The sequence below is a fragment of the Trichoderma camerunense genome, assembly GCF_050948025.1.
Source record: "Trichoderma camerunense strain CBS 138272 chromosome Unknown V8C40scaffold_18, whole genome shotgun sequence".
In the NCBI taxonomy this organism is placed as follows: Eukaryota; Fungi; Ascomycota; class Sordariomycetes; order Hypocreales; family Hypocreaceae; genus Trichoderma; species Trichoderma camerunense.
In genome coordinates this window covers 339,534-355,653 of record NW_028145352.1, presented here as the reverse complement: position 1 = coordinate 355,653, position 16,120 = coordinate 339,534, and the positions used below count along the sequence as shown (strand labels likewise).

Here is a 16,120-nt window from a genome sequence, read left to right as displayed (position 1 = left end):
AGATTATCGAACCAACAGGGTAGTACTAAGGTAGGGGACCCAACGGGAGGATGTGGAAGGGGGGTTTGTTGATATTTTGTGAAGAACTTTGTACAGAGATTACTACTACTATACTTTGTATGTATGTATGGTTGCATTGGAGGATTGATTGTTGGGAGGAAGGGGGTGTGAGTGGTGAGAGGATTTGAGATTACAGGGTGCAGGGTATCTTTTTGACAAATAACTCACCTCGTAAGACGGATTTGATATTGATATAGATGCTTGCTTAATTTATTTTGAGAATGATCCTATTGAGCACCCCAATCTTGCGATTCAGTATCTCATAGCGCAAATAATACTGAGTACTAGACGATTGTGAGGAGTAGTCATAGTGGTAGATGTTAAAAATATATAACAATAGCAGCTGTTTTTAGATACTAGGTAGGTAAATAGAGATGTGGTAGCGGTTACTAAATAAATGTAGATGCAACACCATTCACCAAATAAATGTAAATATAGTCATTCACGCAATCACAAAGATCCCCAAGAGGCATCACGAAACCAACACAAGTCAAAATTCGCGCTGTGTTAACTATGTAATAATATTGACCACCAGCTCCTCCCATTAATGTGAAAGAACCCCTATAACGCAAATGAAAGAAAAGCATACTACCATAACCAACTTTTTGTTTTTTTCGAGCCTGTACAATATTGACCACACCATGCCATGTCTGCTCCCGCCTTATCCACCCAATCCCGTCTTCGTTTCACACGTCCTCAATCGTAAGAAGAATCAAGAAGATGAGATGCTGCCTGGCAAACGAAGGACGACGAGAAACTCCGTTCTCCGAGCATTGGAAGATGAAGCGGTGCCTAATTCACGTCTTTCTGCAATATCATCTTCTTGTCCTCCATTCAGACGCATGTCTTGTCCGTCCTCGTCTTGGCTCTCAACTTCCATTATGCTTGCATCATCTGGAATATTAATCCCGACCACGCTTACACCATCTGGGACATCGATCTCAATTACACTCGCGTCGTCTCCGATATCAACCTCCATGATGCTTACGTTGTCGTCTTGATCCGTACTCTCGACCTCGGTTGAATCGTCGGAACTAATCTCGATTACGTTGTTGCGCATAGATATGGAGTCATCCGTGCTTGACAGCCTCCCGTAGCCTCCGGAAGATATTCCACAAGCAGGGGAGGATTGCGATGCGGCGGAAATGGAATCCTGGTTGGATCGCTTCGTCTAGTAAGCGATCGCTCTCTCTAGCTGATAGACCGCGGTTCTAGCACGTTCCCGCACGTCAAGGTCTCTATCATTGTGCTTCAGAAATTCCATCCTGTTGTAGAACCCTAGTTTCTTTAGTTCTGCCGCCCTCATAGACCAGGCCTCGCCGCCACCGCCCTCGCCCTCGTCATCGTGGCCTGTGAGGTTGATTATTAGGTGGCAGACGGCAACGCGTACTTCCTTGTCTCTGTTACTGATTTGTTGACAGAGGAGCTTGAGCAAGTCTGTTTGCCTAACAACTAGCTGCCGATGTTGATTTGTGCTGGCAGCTATATGAACTAGGATATAAATGACTGGAATGATGATTTTGGCATGCGGGTGGATGAGTCTAGTCTCCTGGCCCGGCGTTGCAGTCCGTCGAGAGAAGGGATGGAGCACTTTGGCTCGTAGCTTTGAAGATAGTATATCAAAGAGACGATCTTGTCCAATAGTGCTGAACAGATAGTCAATCATCTCGGTGGTGTCATAAGGCGACTCCGCAGAGGCGCCTACTCCGAGCCCAACCAGGTTTCTGATGAGCTCTAGGCCTTGTTCTTGAACAGCCACTTCATCGCTTCGGGATCTCCTGAATGAGTTGAGCTCGGATTCACGTATGCTGGTGAGCTTGTCTTCAGCCTGACGCAGCTTGGTCGACCTTGAAGCATCTAGCTTCTGCATGTTGCCGTTCGCTGCAAACGTCCACCGCACCTGTTCATCAGACGGCGTCGAATCCATATCCTCATCAACATCGTCATCCGGTGACTGGATGGGCTGTGTGTTATATGCCGCAGAATCTTGGCCGTCATCGTAAATGAGCTGCACCAACCACTCAGGCTCAAGCTGTTCCAAGCAAGATCGCTTCAGGTCAGGGCTGACGGCAATTACAAAGTGCTTTAGGGCCCATAGGGCGTTGAGCCGCAGAGCGGGATTGTCCGAGTGAGCATGCTCGCAAAGTATCTTCATGACACCGTTTTCGGCCAGGAGCTGATGGCTGTTAGCTTTGCAATACTTCTTTTCTGATAGATGTGACAAACCTCGCGGACCGGACTGGCCTCCAAGACCAGGTTGCAAATAGCAGCTGTGGCTGCAATCTGAACATCGATATCTGGGTGCTTTAAGAATTTGAAGACGGGCATGGCGACAGAGTGATCAACCAAAGTCGTGCGTAGTATGCTAATGGATCGCGAAAGCATCCTGATAACATGGCAGGCCGCGACGATGACTGATAATGGATTGGCGCCGTATGCTGATGAGACACTGGGCTGTGCTTCGGGTTCTCCGCTGGGCTTGTCTTTGAGTCGATCCTTAATCTGTCTGGGCCGCTTGGGATACTCATTAAGTGACTCCATCACATAAGGAATGAAATCCTCATCGACCAAAGCTTTTCTATAATCTTCCTTCCCAGAAGCGACAGCCCCGATGGCTTTCAGTGTTGATTCCCTGAGCCGCACACGATGAGAGAGAAGGGGATCTTGACCAGCCTGGCCTAGTTGTGACGTTGAAGGACCTTCTTCCTCCATATCGGTATCCGGTTGCGGAGACCAGTATTTGGCTGCCTCTAGGATGGATACAGACCGATAGGCACGCCTCAGAAGCTTGGTCAAGATCTTGACAGCACCACAATCGTAAGCAGCTTTTTGGAGCTGTTCGCTGTCAGTGATGAGGCGGGCCAACGTAGCTGGTGTCCTTTCCAAGATGAGATGCTGGGTTTCATCAAACGAGGTCTGCGACTCAGTATCATCTTTGTCATTCTTGGCAATCAAGTCAATCAGCAGTGGCACTATGAGCATGCCAAGGCTAGTTTCTCTCCATCCTTTGCGCCCTAAGCCTGCTTTGAAGAGGGATGTGACCAAGGTGGCTGCCATGAGTCTCCCATAGCCGCTAAGAGTCCTGGCTTGCACAATCAACCAGGGAATAAAAGGACTCTCAATTTCCTCGGATGAGCTGTCCAAGCTCGACTCCAGGGCAGCGGGAGAGACAAATCTGGGTCCAGGTGTTTGGCTGGGAGTTCGTGATTCTGGGTGGTCTGGTGTATTGGCGGAAGAGTGGTGGTGGGAGTGTGGGGGGCTCCGAGTAACAGAGAAGGGAGGAGGCAACAAATAGTCCATAGCTGTCTGGTTCGGTGTTTTGGAGCCACCCAAGCTGTTGGCCTCGAATACGATGGAAGGGAAGACGGCGAGAATGGCGGGGGAGTTGATAAGTCGAATCGCCCTGTACTTTGAATCTCCGAGAATGGCCACCACGGCCCCGAGAATGGGGCCAATCTGGGTTCCATGGGGAGCTTCTTTGGGGAATGCCTCATATAGGCCATCGCTATAAGCTTGCGCCTCAGCTCCCGGCACAACATGACCCTGACTGACGGCAAAGCTAGCCAAGCGAGAAGCGAGCATGTCCAAAACGCCAGAGTGTAGCAAAGCCTGCTGATGCCGTTCATCTCTGCAAATGCGAGATATCAAATTGGCGGCAAGCTCCACCTGAGTCTGCTGCAAGTAACTCGACGATGTCGTAGCAAGTATAAGACATAGGGATTCGAGGTGAAGCGGCGATGTAAATATCGTGTCAGCAAGAGCTAGGATATCGAGTGGGGATGACGGAGATGCCAGAGCGGCCGCATTCGCAATGCCAGTGACAGCCTTAAGAGCGGCAACGACGATTTGCGGCGCGTTGGCATTTGGAGATGTGCATGCGAGGATCGCCGGAAGAGCTCGGGAGGCGTGAACGGATGGTAAGAAAGGAGGGCCACCTGCAATGATAGTATCACAAGTCAGCATCACTCCTTCAGGCGCAGGAAACAACAAATGAACAGCATAGCTTTGAATGCATACCCTTGGCGAAGCTTGTGATGATCTGCAATGCTTGCAGCCTGACGTTGTCTTCGTCTGACAGGGGCCGCTGTCCCAATGACTGTGGCCTAGCATCCTTGGTTGTAGCATTCGCCTTGGTGGCAGATCGAGCCGACGTCAGCGTCCTGACGACGGGCTCCAGCACGCCCTGGCTGACCCATGTCTCCTTCTTCTGGTGGTGCCCAACTATCTCGTTTTTGAGAGCCCGTAGCGCTGCCGACTGCTCGGGGCACGTTTTGGCGTTGCGCAGCTGAGTCAAGATCGGGGAGGTTTGGGGGCGCGCCATGGAGATGGGAGTGCCGGATACGCAAACGGTACTTGATGTTGGTGGGATGTAGCGGAGAAAGCCGAGGGAAGCGTGCTGGGATCTTGCCCAGTCGATTAGTGGGATCGAGCCAAGATTGCCTGCTGATTTATATGCTCAGAGCACCGCATCAATATTCACAACAAAGAGCAACGACGAGGCAATCGATTGTAAGGGGAGGGACTCGGAAAAGCTCCGACGAATGCGGCTGACGGAGCTGCGCAGCCTCGTAAGGCGGAGGAACAGCAGCTGAAGCGAAACCGGGATTAAGCAAAGGCGTAGCAACGGTGCGCCCGATTGAAGAATTAATTGGAGAGCTTGAGGAGCAGAAGGAGGAGATGGAGATAGCAATAGAGACACAGATGCGTAAACAAGCTTGCGATATCAATTCATGGATTAAGTCAAAGTAAATGGACGGGCTTGGTGTCTTGCAGTCTGACGAGATGTCACGCCAAAGCAAGTCCGACGCCGTGGCACGTGCACGTTATCTTATCGGATGTACCAATGCTTTGTACTCCAAACTGCATTCAGTATCACGAGCCACAGCATTTTTTTGGAACTCAACTTTGCTTATTCACCATAGCTATGGCAGCAGATACTAAAAGAATTGGATATTGGTTATTCAAGTAAATGCTTGTAGTAGTAAATAAACGGCTTTCTTTTACGTCTGGATGCGATAATGCCCAAACTCCACGCACACTGGTATAGATGTACCTATGTAAAGTGCATGCAGCCAAGGAAAAACGGATGGTATTCTCATTCAATCGTGTAGATCAAGAATCTCCAATCCTTACAAAGATGAAGGAGAGCACATTCCCAAAGGATTCTCAGCAGATAATGGCTAGAACACTACAGCACGTTTTGAGAATGCATCAGTTAAAATACTTTGGGGACCCTTTGACTCTTGCTGACCACTCGTGACCAACAACAATTTCCTCTTAGAACAAAGCACCCCGCCTGGTAAAAGCTGCGTCTTTAACGTCTCCACAAAAAGACGAGAACGGCATCGATCGTGGTCAATTAGTGGATATGAAGAAAGCGGAGGACGAAGCGTGAAAAAGGCGAGAGAAAAATTCTAGAAAGATTTGGTCTGATGGGGCATTTCCTTTGGCACGGTAGAATTTGCCATCTAACAACCCGCTGTGGATTGATCATCTTCGGAGCGTTTGCCGATATTGTCAAAAGCTCGTGGTTACTGACTAAGGTGTCAAGATCCGTGGAGCCGCTTTATACCGTGGACCATATAACCATTCAGTTGAATCGGTCTTCTTCCGTAAATAAGGTACGCCGCAGGAAGGAACAAGTTACGTCATTTCGGCCATGAGTGACATGGCAATGACCCAATGTCTTAGTTCTAGGTAGAAGTACAAGCATCTGTTCAAGTGTCTCCGCGGGTTATCAACACTCGTCCCGAATGCTTCATTGTCAAGAGCTCTTTTACATAAGATATGAGAGCTACCATAGAGCATCTCTCGTCTAGCCAACTAACTACCAAACTCTGTTAACAACCAATCCTACCTCCAGCCTCGCAGATGCTCTTTGTGCGGCCCGTCAGCCTCCTCTGAGTCTAGGCGGAAAATCACTGGCAGGCCTGACCCTGATTGGGCAAGACACCAACCAGGACCCCGGATCATCCGCTCCGATAGCCGGCATCACGGTCCGAGTTTTGTCCTCTTGACGCATTTCGTGCTCACCCAGATGCAGATTTTTTGTGCGAAATATTCCCGCTTTTCGCCTTTTGACGCCAGCCCCCATCGTTAGCGGTTTGGGGGTTGAAAACGATGTGCTTCAATCTCCGTAATGGCGCCGCAGGATTTTGCATAGCAGCGGCAAAGTGGCGGTGCTGCTCCGAAAGAGACCATCTCAGTCATGCTGCTTGTACCCCGTACCTCACGATAGTGGCATCCATTGTTCCCCATCCACAAGTGCTGCTTCCAACGCCGTATCCAGCACACCACTAGCCACAACAGTCTGTAGTCTAAGTAGCAATAGGGCAAAAGAGCATTCCCCCCTGCTAGTACTGTATTTCGTGCTACCACAAATCAGAAATGAAAACTCCGGCTGATGTTAGACATGTCTGAAATGAGTGCCAGTCTTGGTCGCGGGCCAAGGCGGCTAGCGAATCACCGGGCTTCATCTCGCCACGAGCTCACAACAACGGATGCTCATTGAGCCACGCCTGCATCAGGCATACGACAACTCATCAACTCGGTGTCCGTTTCATCATATGTTTGCTTTGCCGGCGCGGTCTGGGGTTCAGTCTGGGGTATTGTGATCAGATGTACTCCGTTACGGAGCTTTATGTGCAAGCAGCCATGGTGATGGAGTCCAAGTCCACTTGTGATGAAACGGAGCGCCTTCCGACCAAGTGGACTTTGACCAAGCGGGACGGGACAAGAGTCAGTCAAAGAGACGGTCAAGAAGAGGCTTTCTTTTTGCGTATTGTATGATTAATACGTTATACATACTCGTACATCTGGTTTGTAACTGCAACTAATACCTGGACCCTGACTTTTTACTGCCACGGGTTTACTTATACAGACTCACTGTTTTCAGGGCCTTGTCGATCACTATCAGAACAACAGCGCAAGGCCAAGAAACGCCATTTCCGGACAGCAACTGAGTGTCCTCTGGATTTTTTTTTTCGCGCCCCAGCCCCACTTGGAGTCGGAGGTACTTGTACCTGTGAGGGTCTTGGCCCCCGTACGCCAGATGCTACTGGCAATGGCTCAGTTGTGCGGACATGACCGATTAGGTCAATACCTTCGTGGTATTGCATGATCCATCTTGGCTTACTTTATTTAGCTTTGGGACTTGTAAATAGCAAGAAAAAAAAGAGGGACATTGTTGGCAACGTTTTTCTTTCCTGGTGCCTCATCTTCTCCTCGTTCCAACTCAAACACTGACTGATGAGCCACTTACCTGCCATGTCTCTGTAAGCCAGCCACGGAAGAGTGGCGCTTGTACCTGGACTTTGACCAACCACTGCTGCGATTGTCAGGTACAAGGAGTCCCGCCAAGGCGCCGCGGAGAGTGCAGGTTCCTGATGATGGGGATCCGTCTCACTGCTGCTCAATCTGCTGTACAAGTACCAACGGACACACTGCGACGTTGAAGAGGCAATACCTCACAGCCAAGTACCACCACTTACAGCAGTTCTCTGCCGGCTGTTTACTTGGATTTTTCTCTTCTCCCTCAACCGCTACCACGAGCAGCATCTCTAGTTGCTTGGCAATCAAGCCAGCCTCATTATCATTAGAAGCGACAGCGAAGAGAAAGTTAAAAAGCAGCAACAACAACATACATCAGCCAATCAGCCTACAACAGACCAGATTGACTGACCGACGGCACTGCATTCATCCCATCTCTGACGCTCTCACCTTTTCCCCCATCCCACCAAGTACCGATACCTCCACGCAACATAAACGCCGCTAACCCCCCTCCGTCTCCTCGCGTCCGTCCCGCCGATTCGAATCCTTGGTCTGGCTGACCATTTTAGACCTTGTGGCTCTGATAAACGTGCTTTGCCGGTCCTCGGTGAGCATTTCGGGTTCGCTCCAAAGCAAGGACAAGATCTGGTTGTTCCACGTTTTTCGAGATACTGTCTCACTGCATCGCCAGAAGGTAGCGCCTACCGCCGGCTGTTCCGATTTGGGACGGCTGATGGACATTTGATAACCGGCCGGCGTCTTTTTTCTTCTTGTCCTGTCCTGTCCTTTCCATCGCCTCTCGCAAACTTCAGCAATTGGCTTGTCCGGTCTCGCCTCCTCCACCTCGCTCGCGAAGAGGCAAAATATAAGACGACAATAAAAGACAACAAAACAGAACAGACATACCGATCCAAGCAAGGAAACCCAACGCTTGCGCTCCGATGATGCGCCGAAGGAGACCATGTTGAAGACATCCCCCATTCTCTCCCCCTCCAGCGCCTCTCCCTCCAGCTTCCGAAATGCCTCGAGATCCTCGCAAGATTCTGGCTCCTCTCATCCCTCGCAAGTGCCAGCTATAAGCCCCAAGCCGGCATATCTGCGCCGCCGCCTCTCGTCGCAGTCGGTGGCAGTTTCAGTCTCGGCCTCGTCGTCGGCCCTGTCTCCTGGCCACTCTCGCCATACCGATGCTTCGAACAGCGATCTTCGATCTCCCTCTCGAGCTTCCTCGTCCTCGTCCCCGTCTCCCTCAGCGCTGCCTACGACGACGACCACTAAGATGATCGTGACGACGACGACCAATATGGGCCTCAACGACGATTCGCATGCCAGCAGGCCTTCGCCCGCCCAGGCTCAGCTCTACAATGCTCTGTCACCGAACAAGCGTCGACTCACCACTGCTTCAGTCACTCCGGAAGCTTCCTCGACGCCTCCAGCAGTGGCTTCGAGCTCCTCCGCTGCCCCTCAGGACCCTCAGCCGACCGCTTCTCCCCAGACTTCGAAACGAGCCAGGCCCGAAGAACGACCTCCCATTATCTTGCCCCAGAAATACGAATTCTGTCCAGTAGAGCACCTGGTCGAGCTGATCGCACACATGTTGGGAGAGTTGATTGCCACCAATGACGCCATTCGCATATCAAGCGGTGGTCTGACGCGGTTTCACTCTAGGTAAGCTTGCATGCCTCACTCTTTTAGGGGTCTTCTTATTCGTCCGTGCGTGTCTAACTCGGTATTCACCTGCAGAACCCCCCCTGGCATCTCGGTCAGAGATTATCTCCATCGCCTTGCTCGGCATGCCACTCTTACACCACCCCTCCTCCTGGCAATGGTCTACTATATTGACCGACTCTGCGCCATGTACCAAGAATTCACCATAAACACACTCACCGTCCACCGATTCCTCATTACCGCTGCCACGGTTGCCGCCAAGGGCCTGTCCGATTCTTTTTGGAACAATACAACTTACGCACGGGTCGGCGGAGTGCGTGTGGCTGAGCTCAGGCTCCTCGAGCTCGAGTTTCTCTACAGAGTCGACTGGAGAATTGTGCCGAACCCGGAAATCCTGGTAGCCTACTATCAAGGTCTTGTGCAGAGGGCCCCCGGGTATGAGCTCGAATCAGATGGATCGACCGAGAACGAGGACGATGAGATTGACGACGACGATAATGAGGAAGATGCTGCGCAGCAGTAGGCACTGAAGGGGCCGTTGAATGGACACTTTCTACACCCCCCCTTCGAGAGCCAGGCCGAAACTGAGAAGCGGCCTTATACATCAATGATACCCATCTTTTACTCCCACAGCACCCTATATTTGTGTTGGCATATTCTTCTTTTCGTCAGCCGTCATCTCATATTGGTCTTTTTTTGCCTAATACCAAGCATCTCAGATCGCCATCTCCCTACTACTACATGCTTACCTTGCGGGTCAACCGCCCCTTGGAAAGCAATCTGCTGCTCTATCTATCATACGTTTTGCTCGCATACACATCATTCGGATCATGGAAGGGGAAAAACATTGGGGAGAGGGGTAACTGGCGTTATTTCTTATAGGTTTCGCGAACGGAGTAATTTTTTTTTATCGGCATTTCCTTTGTTACACTTTGCATATGTTGGATAGGAGGGCGGGCTGGCTTGGTGGATTTAGGATGAGGATAATGCATGCTCATGTATATAAATGAATCAAATATTACTCGGTACCCATCTAACCTTGTGCTCGATAAAACAACACTGGACTATGGCTCTGCACCAACTTGCGAGAATCCTTAATATCATTATGATAAAGGAGTGTTTATCCAACAACCCTGAAGTCAGATACTAAGGTCTTGGGTATGTTAACACATCTCATCTGTACATGGGCAAGACGGGTCCGTGTATACCAAGACTTGCTCTTAGGTTATTGCTATTTACATATAGTAAAAGCCCTGTCTTGGCAGTTCCAATAGTTGTCTTTAACATACTGTATCTATAGTATATATAAAGAGGCTTCTATTAAATAGCAATAGCATGAGAGCAGGTCTTGGTATACATGGGCCCATCCTGCCCATGTACAGATGAGGCACATCGACACACTCAGGGCCTTGGTATTCGACTTCTAGGCTGCTCATAAAAGAAGTAAGTCTCCTTGATATCTATCTGTTCTTTTAGAGAGAGACAGGGGTTACGTACCGAACGGGATAGACGAACTTGTCAATAAGTTTAAGAAGATATGGGATCAGGGCAGACTTTTCTGGTCGAATTGATCGTGTTGAAAGTAGCAATGCTGGGAAGCAGTCTAATATAGAAGTGTGAGAGGGAAGAGTATGGAACACATGCGAACAGGCACCCGAGCATTTTAGTGAAATATAAATGGGGGGCTACACAGATATATCACGAGTCAACACGCCGTTGAGTGCTGCCTAAAGCTGCTGCCAAGTTTCTTTGTTGTAAAGTCTCCAGGGCTTGGTATCAGTGATACAAGGTTTCACGGTCTTTGTTCATGCCCCTCCCTGAGATGTAAGTTGCCTAGAGAATTCACAAATCAGCACGCCTATGAACGTCACCTGCAACATTTCTTTGCCACTGAGTTATTCTTGGTGCAGAACTGTAGCATTTTCTTTGTTCAGAAAGTCTCCTGGACTTGGCATCGATGACACAAGACCTCAAGGTTCTCATAGACCATCCCTTTGTTCATGCACCACCATGGTAAATGTGTTCTTTGTCTTCCAACATTCCTCGCTCTTGAATTCCCATATATAAAGCATACTTCCTCCCTGTTTCTTTCTTGAAAGACCTCTACAACAAACTCGCATTACCCAGAGCTGTTCACGACACGACGCCTTTTGTGCTATCAAGACATATTTACAAGGAGCACAAGTCTAGCAACCTTTGCGCTGGAAAAACTCTCTGAACATCAAACAACCTAAGAGAGACGGTCGATCAAACTCGGAACGTGAATGTCCAGCATGGAGCATGAACCAAGTGCCCAAGGCGCTACGGCCAGCGACAACCGACTTCATTCAACTACATCTGCGGGTGAATATCTCGTGTGTTCCTACATATCCGCAATTGGGTTCCACGTCACCACTTCTATAGCCAATTCTATGCCCACCGAGCCAGTCAAAAAGCATTCACATGAATTTATGGGTGGCCTAACTGACTACGAAATCTGGCTTATCTTCGCGTGCGTTTCCGACTTGATGTACTGGAATACAATCGTTCAACTTTTCAGACAACCCCGATGGGCGGACCAATATTTGCCTGCAGTTGTACCTATAACAGCCATCGCTGTTTTCCTGTGGGCGGATCTCATTGAAGGGGACATCATTAAGATCCTTCAGAGTTTCCATTTGGTCGTCGATGTTTGCGTTTCAATTTGTTTCGTTATTGATAAATGTATAAACTACCTCACATCCAAGTGGCGCTCGTCAACTTTTCAACGAGCACCGAAAATGCATGTATAGGTATGTCTTTTACTCATTGTTTAAATACCATTACTTTCGTCATTGGTTAGTGCTTCACATCATTAACCAACTCAACAGGCGCACTGAGACGTGGCAAGGATGGTGCAGATTGCAGCTCAGATCTTAAGGGGGTCTTTCACAAATGCTAGTGGAATACGGCATTTGCTCATTTCGAGACGAAGAATTTGACAATTAAAACACCAATGGCAGGGCTATGAACGCGCTGGGTGAGAAGAAGGGAAGTGCTACTGAATCCATAATTACAGGTTCAATTTTTTTTAGGTCATATTGGTGCTTTTGCAAATTATTTCAGAGTCACAATTCAATGTTGTTTATATCGAGCACAAGGTTTAAAGAAACGAAACTTGCCCCAAACTTGTTCAAAATAATCAGGTGAGTCAATTACCGTCTATTGAAGCCATGTGCTCGATACAAACAACATTGAATTGTAACTATGAAATAATTTGCAAAATCACTAATATAATCATAACAAAGGAGCGTGTATCTAGCATCTCAATTGGATGCGTGTAGCTTGAAATTCCTATCTTTAACCGGTGCCTGTCCCATTCTAACCGGCGATTCCATGTTAACTTGCTGTAATTTCCAAATGCAGAATGATTTCCTCCTCGCCTGCCTGTCTCTCTTTGCGGATATTAGTCTGAGCTACCGGTGACTCTAGCTATTCGAGCCAGCTGTGATTGCGCGGACTGGCTTTGATCCGACTTTTAGGCTTTGCTGTGTTCTATGTGGAATCAAGTTACTAAGATTCCAGGCCTGCGATGCGTTTACGATTCTCAAGTTTTACATACCACCTATACATAGGCAAGAGAGGCGTATCAGTGCTTATACCAGCGGATAGTTTCGTTCGAAGATAGGAGAATGTGCTTTCCGAAAAACATAGCGCGCCGGAGACAGATACTGGTGTATTAAAATAGGTATTCTCAAACCCCAGCAGTCGCATTATATATGAGAAACAGCATATCATGATGATGCAAAAGCCTATCCGTAGAGGGTTACTGTGGTATTTTCAAACAGAAGTTAGACAAAGCTAATAACTTTCTTACGGGATAGAGTTATCTGCAGTGGGGAAAGGAGCCGCTCACCACATTAGATATTTATATGGTTGGCAGAGAAATGTGGTGAAGGCCCAAACGATCATCATTCTTGAGAGAAAGGCCAGTCAGTATATCGCGTGATAGATGATAAGCTGCGACAAATGAACTGTACCCGATCGTCACCATTGGGCCCCACGAGTAGTGATCTTGTTGGTACGCTAATAAGAGGCTGAGGACGGCAATTAAAAGGTTTGACCAAGGAGGCAACCTCCACATGACTGCTCAGCTCTGTTGGGCGGAAGGAGATGTAATGTGTCTCGACCCGCAGAGGACTGAATGGCAAAGAAGTTAGAAAGATGCTCTTTTAGAAGTTCGCAATGAAGAAGATGTATAGCTTAATCAAGGGGTTGTTGGTATCATTGGAGTAGTGAGTCCTGTTGACGTCTGTTCTTTCATGGGGAGACAGTGCTGCGCACTGAATGCAATGAACGAACTTGCCAACAGGTTCAAGGTATCCAATTACGAAAGGCGTTTCAGATTGATCAAATTGATCTCGATATATGGTTTATTCTCTTTCTTTCGGAGCAGACTGCTTTCTTCCCCAGGGTGAACTCAATAACTGCTGCCGGAATCTCGCTGTCACGGATGTGTAAGGAGCAAGAGTAGGGGGGGTTAGAATAGGCATTTTAAGCAGTTTTAACCAAGAAATTGGAGGTAACACAGGGAGACTGCGAATCAACACGGCCTTGAGTGTTGCCTGCAGCATTTCTTTGAGAGTCGGGTTCGTTGGTTGCAGAATTGCAGCAATTTCTTTGTTGTCAAATTTCCAGGACTTGGCATCGCTTAGCAAGGCTCCAGGGTCTTTATTCCGGCCTTGAGGCGTAGATTGCACAGAGGAGTTAACGAATCAACACGCCTTTGAATGCCGCTTGTAACAGTTCTGTGGCTGAGTTCCTTTGTTGCAAAGCTGCAGCATTTTCTTTGTGGCAAAATCTCCTGGCCTGAAAATCGGCCACATCAGGCTTCCATGTCTTTGTTCAGTCCTCAAGACACAGGTTTCACAGAGGCTAACGAATCAAGAACGCCTTTGAAAGCCACATGCAGCATTTCTTTGTAGGAAATCTCGAGGACTCGTCATCAGTCACACAAGCCTTCAAGGTTCTCATGTACCATCCCTTTGTCCGCGCAACGATTCTGCCTAGGTCTCTAGTCTCTATCCAACTACTCACGACTGAACTCCCATATAAGCTTGATGCCCCTCTGCTTCTTTCTCAACAGGAAGTTGGCAGCTCTTCTGAACAACCCGCGTTACCCAGAGCTCAATTTGCCCACAGAATAACGCTTATTGCGCTATCAAGACAAGTTTAAAAATAGCACAATTCTAGCATCTTCTGCCAACTTACAGCTGGTGAACGAAATAAAATCTAGACGTCGGTTGACGTGAGAAAGACAGGTTTGAACGCCAAAGATGGAGCACAAACTAAGTACGCAAGATGCTACAGCTAGCAACGACCGATTTCGTTCGATTGGAACTACATGCCATTATCTCGCAGCTGGATGCCTTTTCACGATTGCATTCTGTATGGTCAGTTCTCAGGTCACAAAGCAAGCCGTAAATGCATATTCTTGGAAGGCATATCGCGACTACATACCAGTGCGTTTATATTCATTCATCGAAGGTCTAGATGATTTCGAAGTATACTGTCTACTGATGGTGGCTACGCTATGTCTCTGCATGCTATGTTTCAGGGGACTGCTTGGAGAAACTCGATTCTATCCCGAATATTCATTTCCAATAACAGTCGCAACACTGATCACAGCGATCACTTTTGCCTTGTCGACGGGCTTCTCTCACGGCGATCCCATCAAATTCACTCAACTTTTCCTCATCGTCCTCAATGCTTATACTTTCATCGGTTGCATCGTTTACATACACCTAAATTGGCACCCAAGGAGGGCGGTTAAAGAGGGTTTGTTGGCTTCTGATAAGTGTTGAATATGCCTCAATAGGATGTCTGGACCTGGAACATTTGATCATCAGTCAATACCGTTTCTTTCGTCATTGGTTGGAGTCTGCTATCATCAACATAACTAAATAGGCTCGCTCAAGCATGGCTAAGATGGTGACCATAGTTGCAAGCTATTATTTTTCACGTCATCCATTACTATAATTAGCTCCGAAATTGTGAATACCGGATCGTCCGTCTCTACTTCATTCAATGTTGGCCAGTAATGGTCAAACACTCGCCTAATATTTAGAAAGTAATATTCCGAGAAGATAGAAGTAAAATAAGTGATCATAAACTGCATTATCTTTTTCCCTTTACATTACTGGTTGTCATAGATGATTGTCTTCACTGAGAATATACTTGCTTCTCATAGACTGATTTGCAATCGTGTAACCGGTTTCCTGTTGCATCTTTTTGTTTCATACTGCAGGCATCACTCTATAAGCTGCATGGACCGGTGTTAGTACAGTATGTGACCAATCGTCACTCAACTACCCCAAATCTAAAACACACTCACATCCTTCAAGGGACGATATTCCTCAGGGTTTTATTCAATATCTCTTGAATTAAATTATTTACATTGTAAAACTAAGCCTCTGAGTTTATATGTAGCCGGTATCTGACATCCCTTGGGCACCTATTAGTATTTCGTTGAAGAATGATTGACTTGGTCGAATACTTTGGCTCACCTGGATAGTATTTCGTTCATGTGTATGCAGCTTATTGTCAATCTATCTCATAAAAGAAAACACAATATTTATGAAATCCTTCCAACTCCTTCCCAAGATGTCTCATCACTAATAAGAAGCCTTCATCTCTTTGTGTACCATGTATCCCCTATATACATCCACCCAGTGAACTGCTCAAGGTTGGCAGTGCTGGTTTGTCTTACAGGGCTTTTATTTCATCTATGAAGTAGACAGCTTCAGGGCAATAAGACAGGGCGCTGGGTTGAATTAGGATGACTGATTGACAATGACAGTAACAAACATGAGGACTTGGGGCAGTCGACCATGTTGGCCTAGCCCGCTCGTCGTGGCCCTGGGACTGGGCGAGGGAGCCCTTGCAGTTCAAGTCTTCGACGACCCTGATGCGCTGTCAAATAGATCATTGCAGCCGTGGTGGATAGTGGAAGAAGTAAAACAGCTTCCGCGAGCGGTGACTGCAGCGCAAACACGAAGGCCAGCCATATATTTAGCAGATATAGGACCATTCGCCGTGGATTCCTATATGAAATGATAAGAAAATGCCTACGGCCACTTGACATGTAACATAAAAATAGGGCTTGAGT

General features: G+C 47.9%; 2 protein-coding genes across 2 annotated transcripts; one reads left to right on the top strand and one right to left on the bottom strand.

Annotated features, from left to right (window-relative positions):
- Positions 1-550: 550 nt before the first annotated feature.
- On the bottom strand, positions 551-4,824 carry V8C40DRAFT_253873 (armadillo-type protein). Its single transcript, XM_083217715.1, has 3 exons — positions 4,078-4,824; positions 2,287-3,995; positions 551-2,236 (listed from the first exon to the last, which is right to left on the bottom strand). The coding sequence occupies exons 1-3, from the start codon at positions 4,379-4,381 to the stop codon at positions 1,232-1,234; spliced, it is 3,018 nt and encodes a 1,005-aa protein (XP_083069491.1). The 5' UTR covers positions 4,382-4,824; the 3' UTR covers positions 551-1,231.
- A 3,078-nt stretch (positions 4,825-7,902) lies between these two features.
- Positions 7,903-10,145, top strand: V8C40DRAFT_79451 (cyclin-domain-containing protein). The gene is made up of 2 exons (XM_083223429.1): positions 7,903-8,994; positions 9,070-10,145. The coding sequence occupies exons 1-2, from the start codon at positions 8,291-8,293 to the stop codon at positions 9,515-9,517; spliced, it is 1,152 nt and encodes a 383-aa protein (XP_083069490.1). The 5' UTR covers positions 7,903-8,290; the 3' UTR covers positions 9,518-10,145.
- Positions 10,146-16,120: the final 5,975 nt, after the last annotated feature.

Coding starts and splice junctions, on each gene's coding strand:
- V8C40DRAFT_79451 (XM_083223429.1), top strand. CDS start 8,291: ATGTTGAAGACATCCCCCATTCTCTCCCCCTCCAGCGCCTCTCCCTCC. Junction 8,995..9,069: donor CTGACGCGGTTTCACTCTAG/GTAAGCTTGCAT, acceptor ATTCACCTGCAG/AACCCCCCCTGGCATCTCGG.
- V8C40DRAFT_253873 (XM_083217715.1), bottom strand. CDS start 4,381: ATGGCGCGCCCCCAAACCTCCCCGATCTTGACTCAGCTGCGCAACGCC. Junction 3,996..4,077: donor CATCACAAGCTTCGCCAAGG/GTATGCATTCAA, acceptor CTATCATTGCAG/GTGGCCCTCCTTTCTTACCA. Junction 2,237..2,286: donor AGGCCAGTCCGGTCCGCGAG/GTTTGTCACATC, acceptor AACAGCCATCAG/CTCCTGGCCGAAAACGGTGT.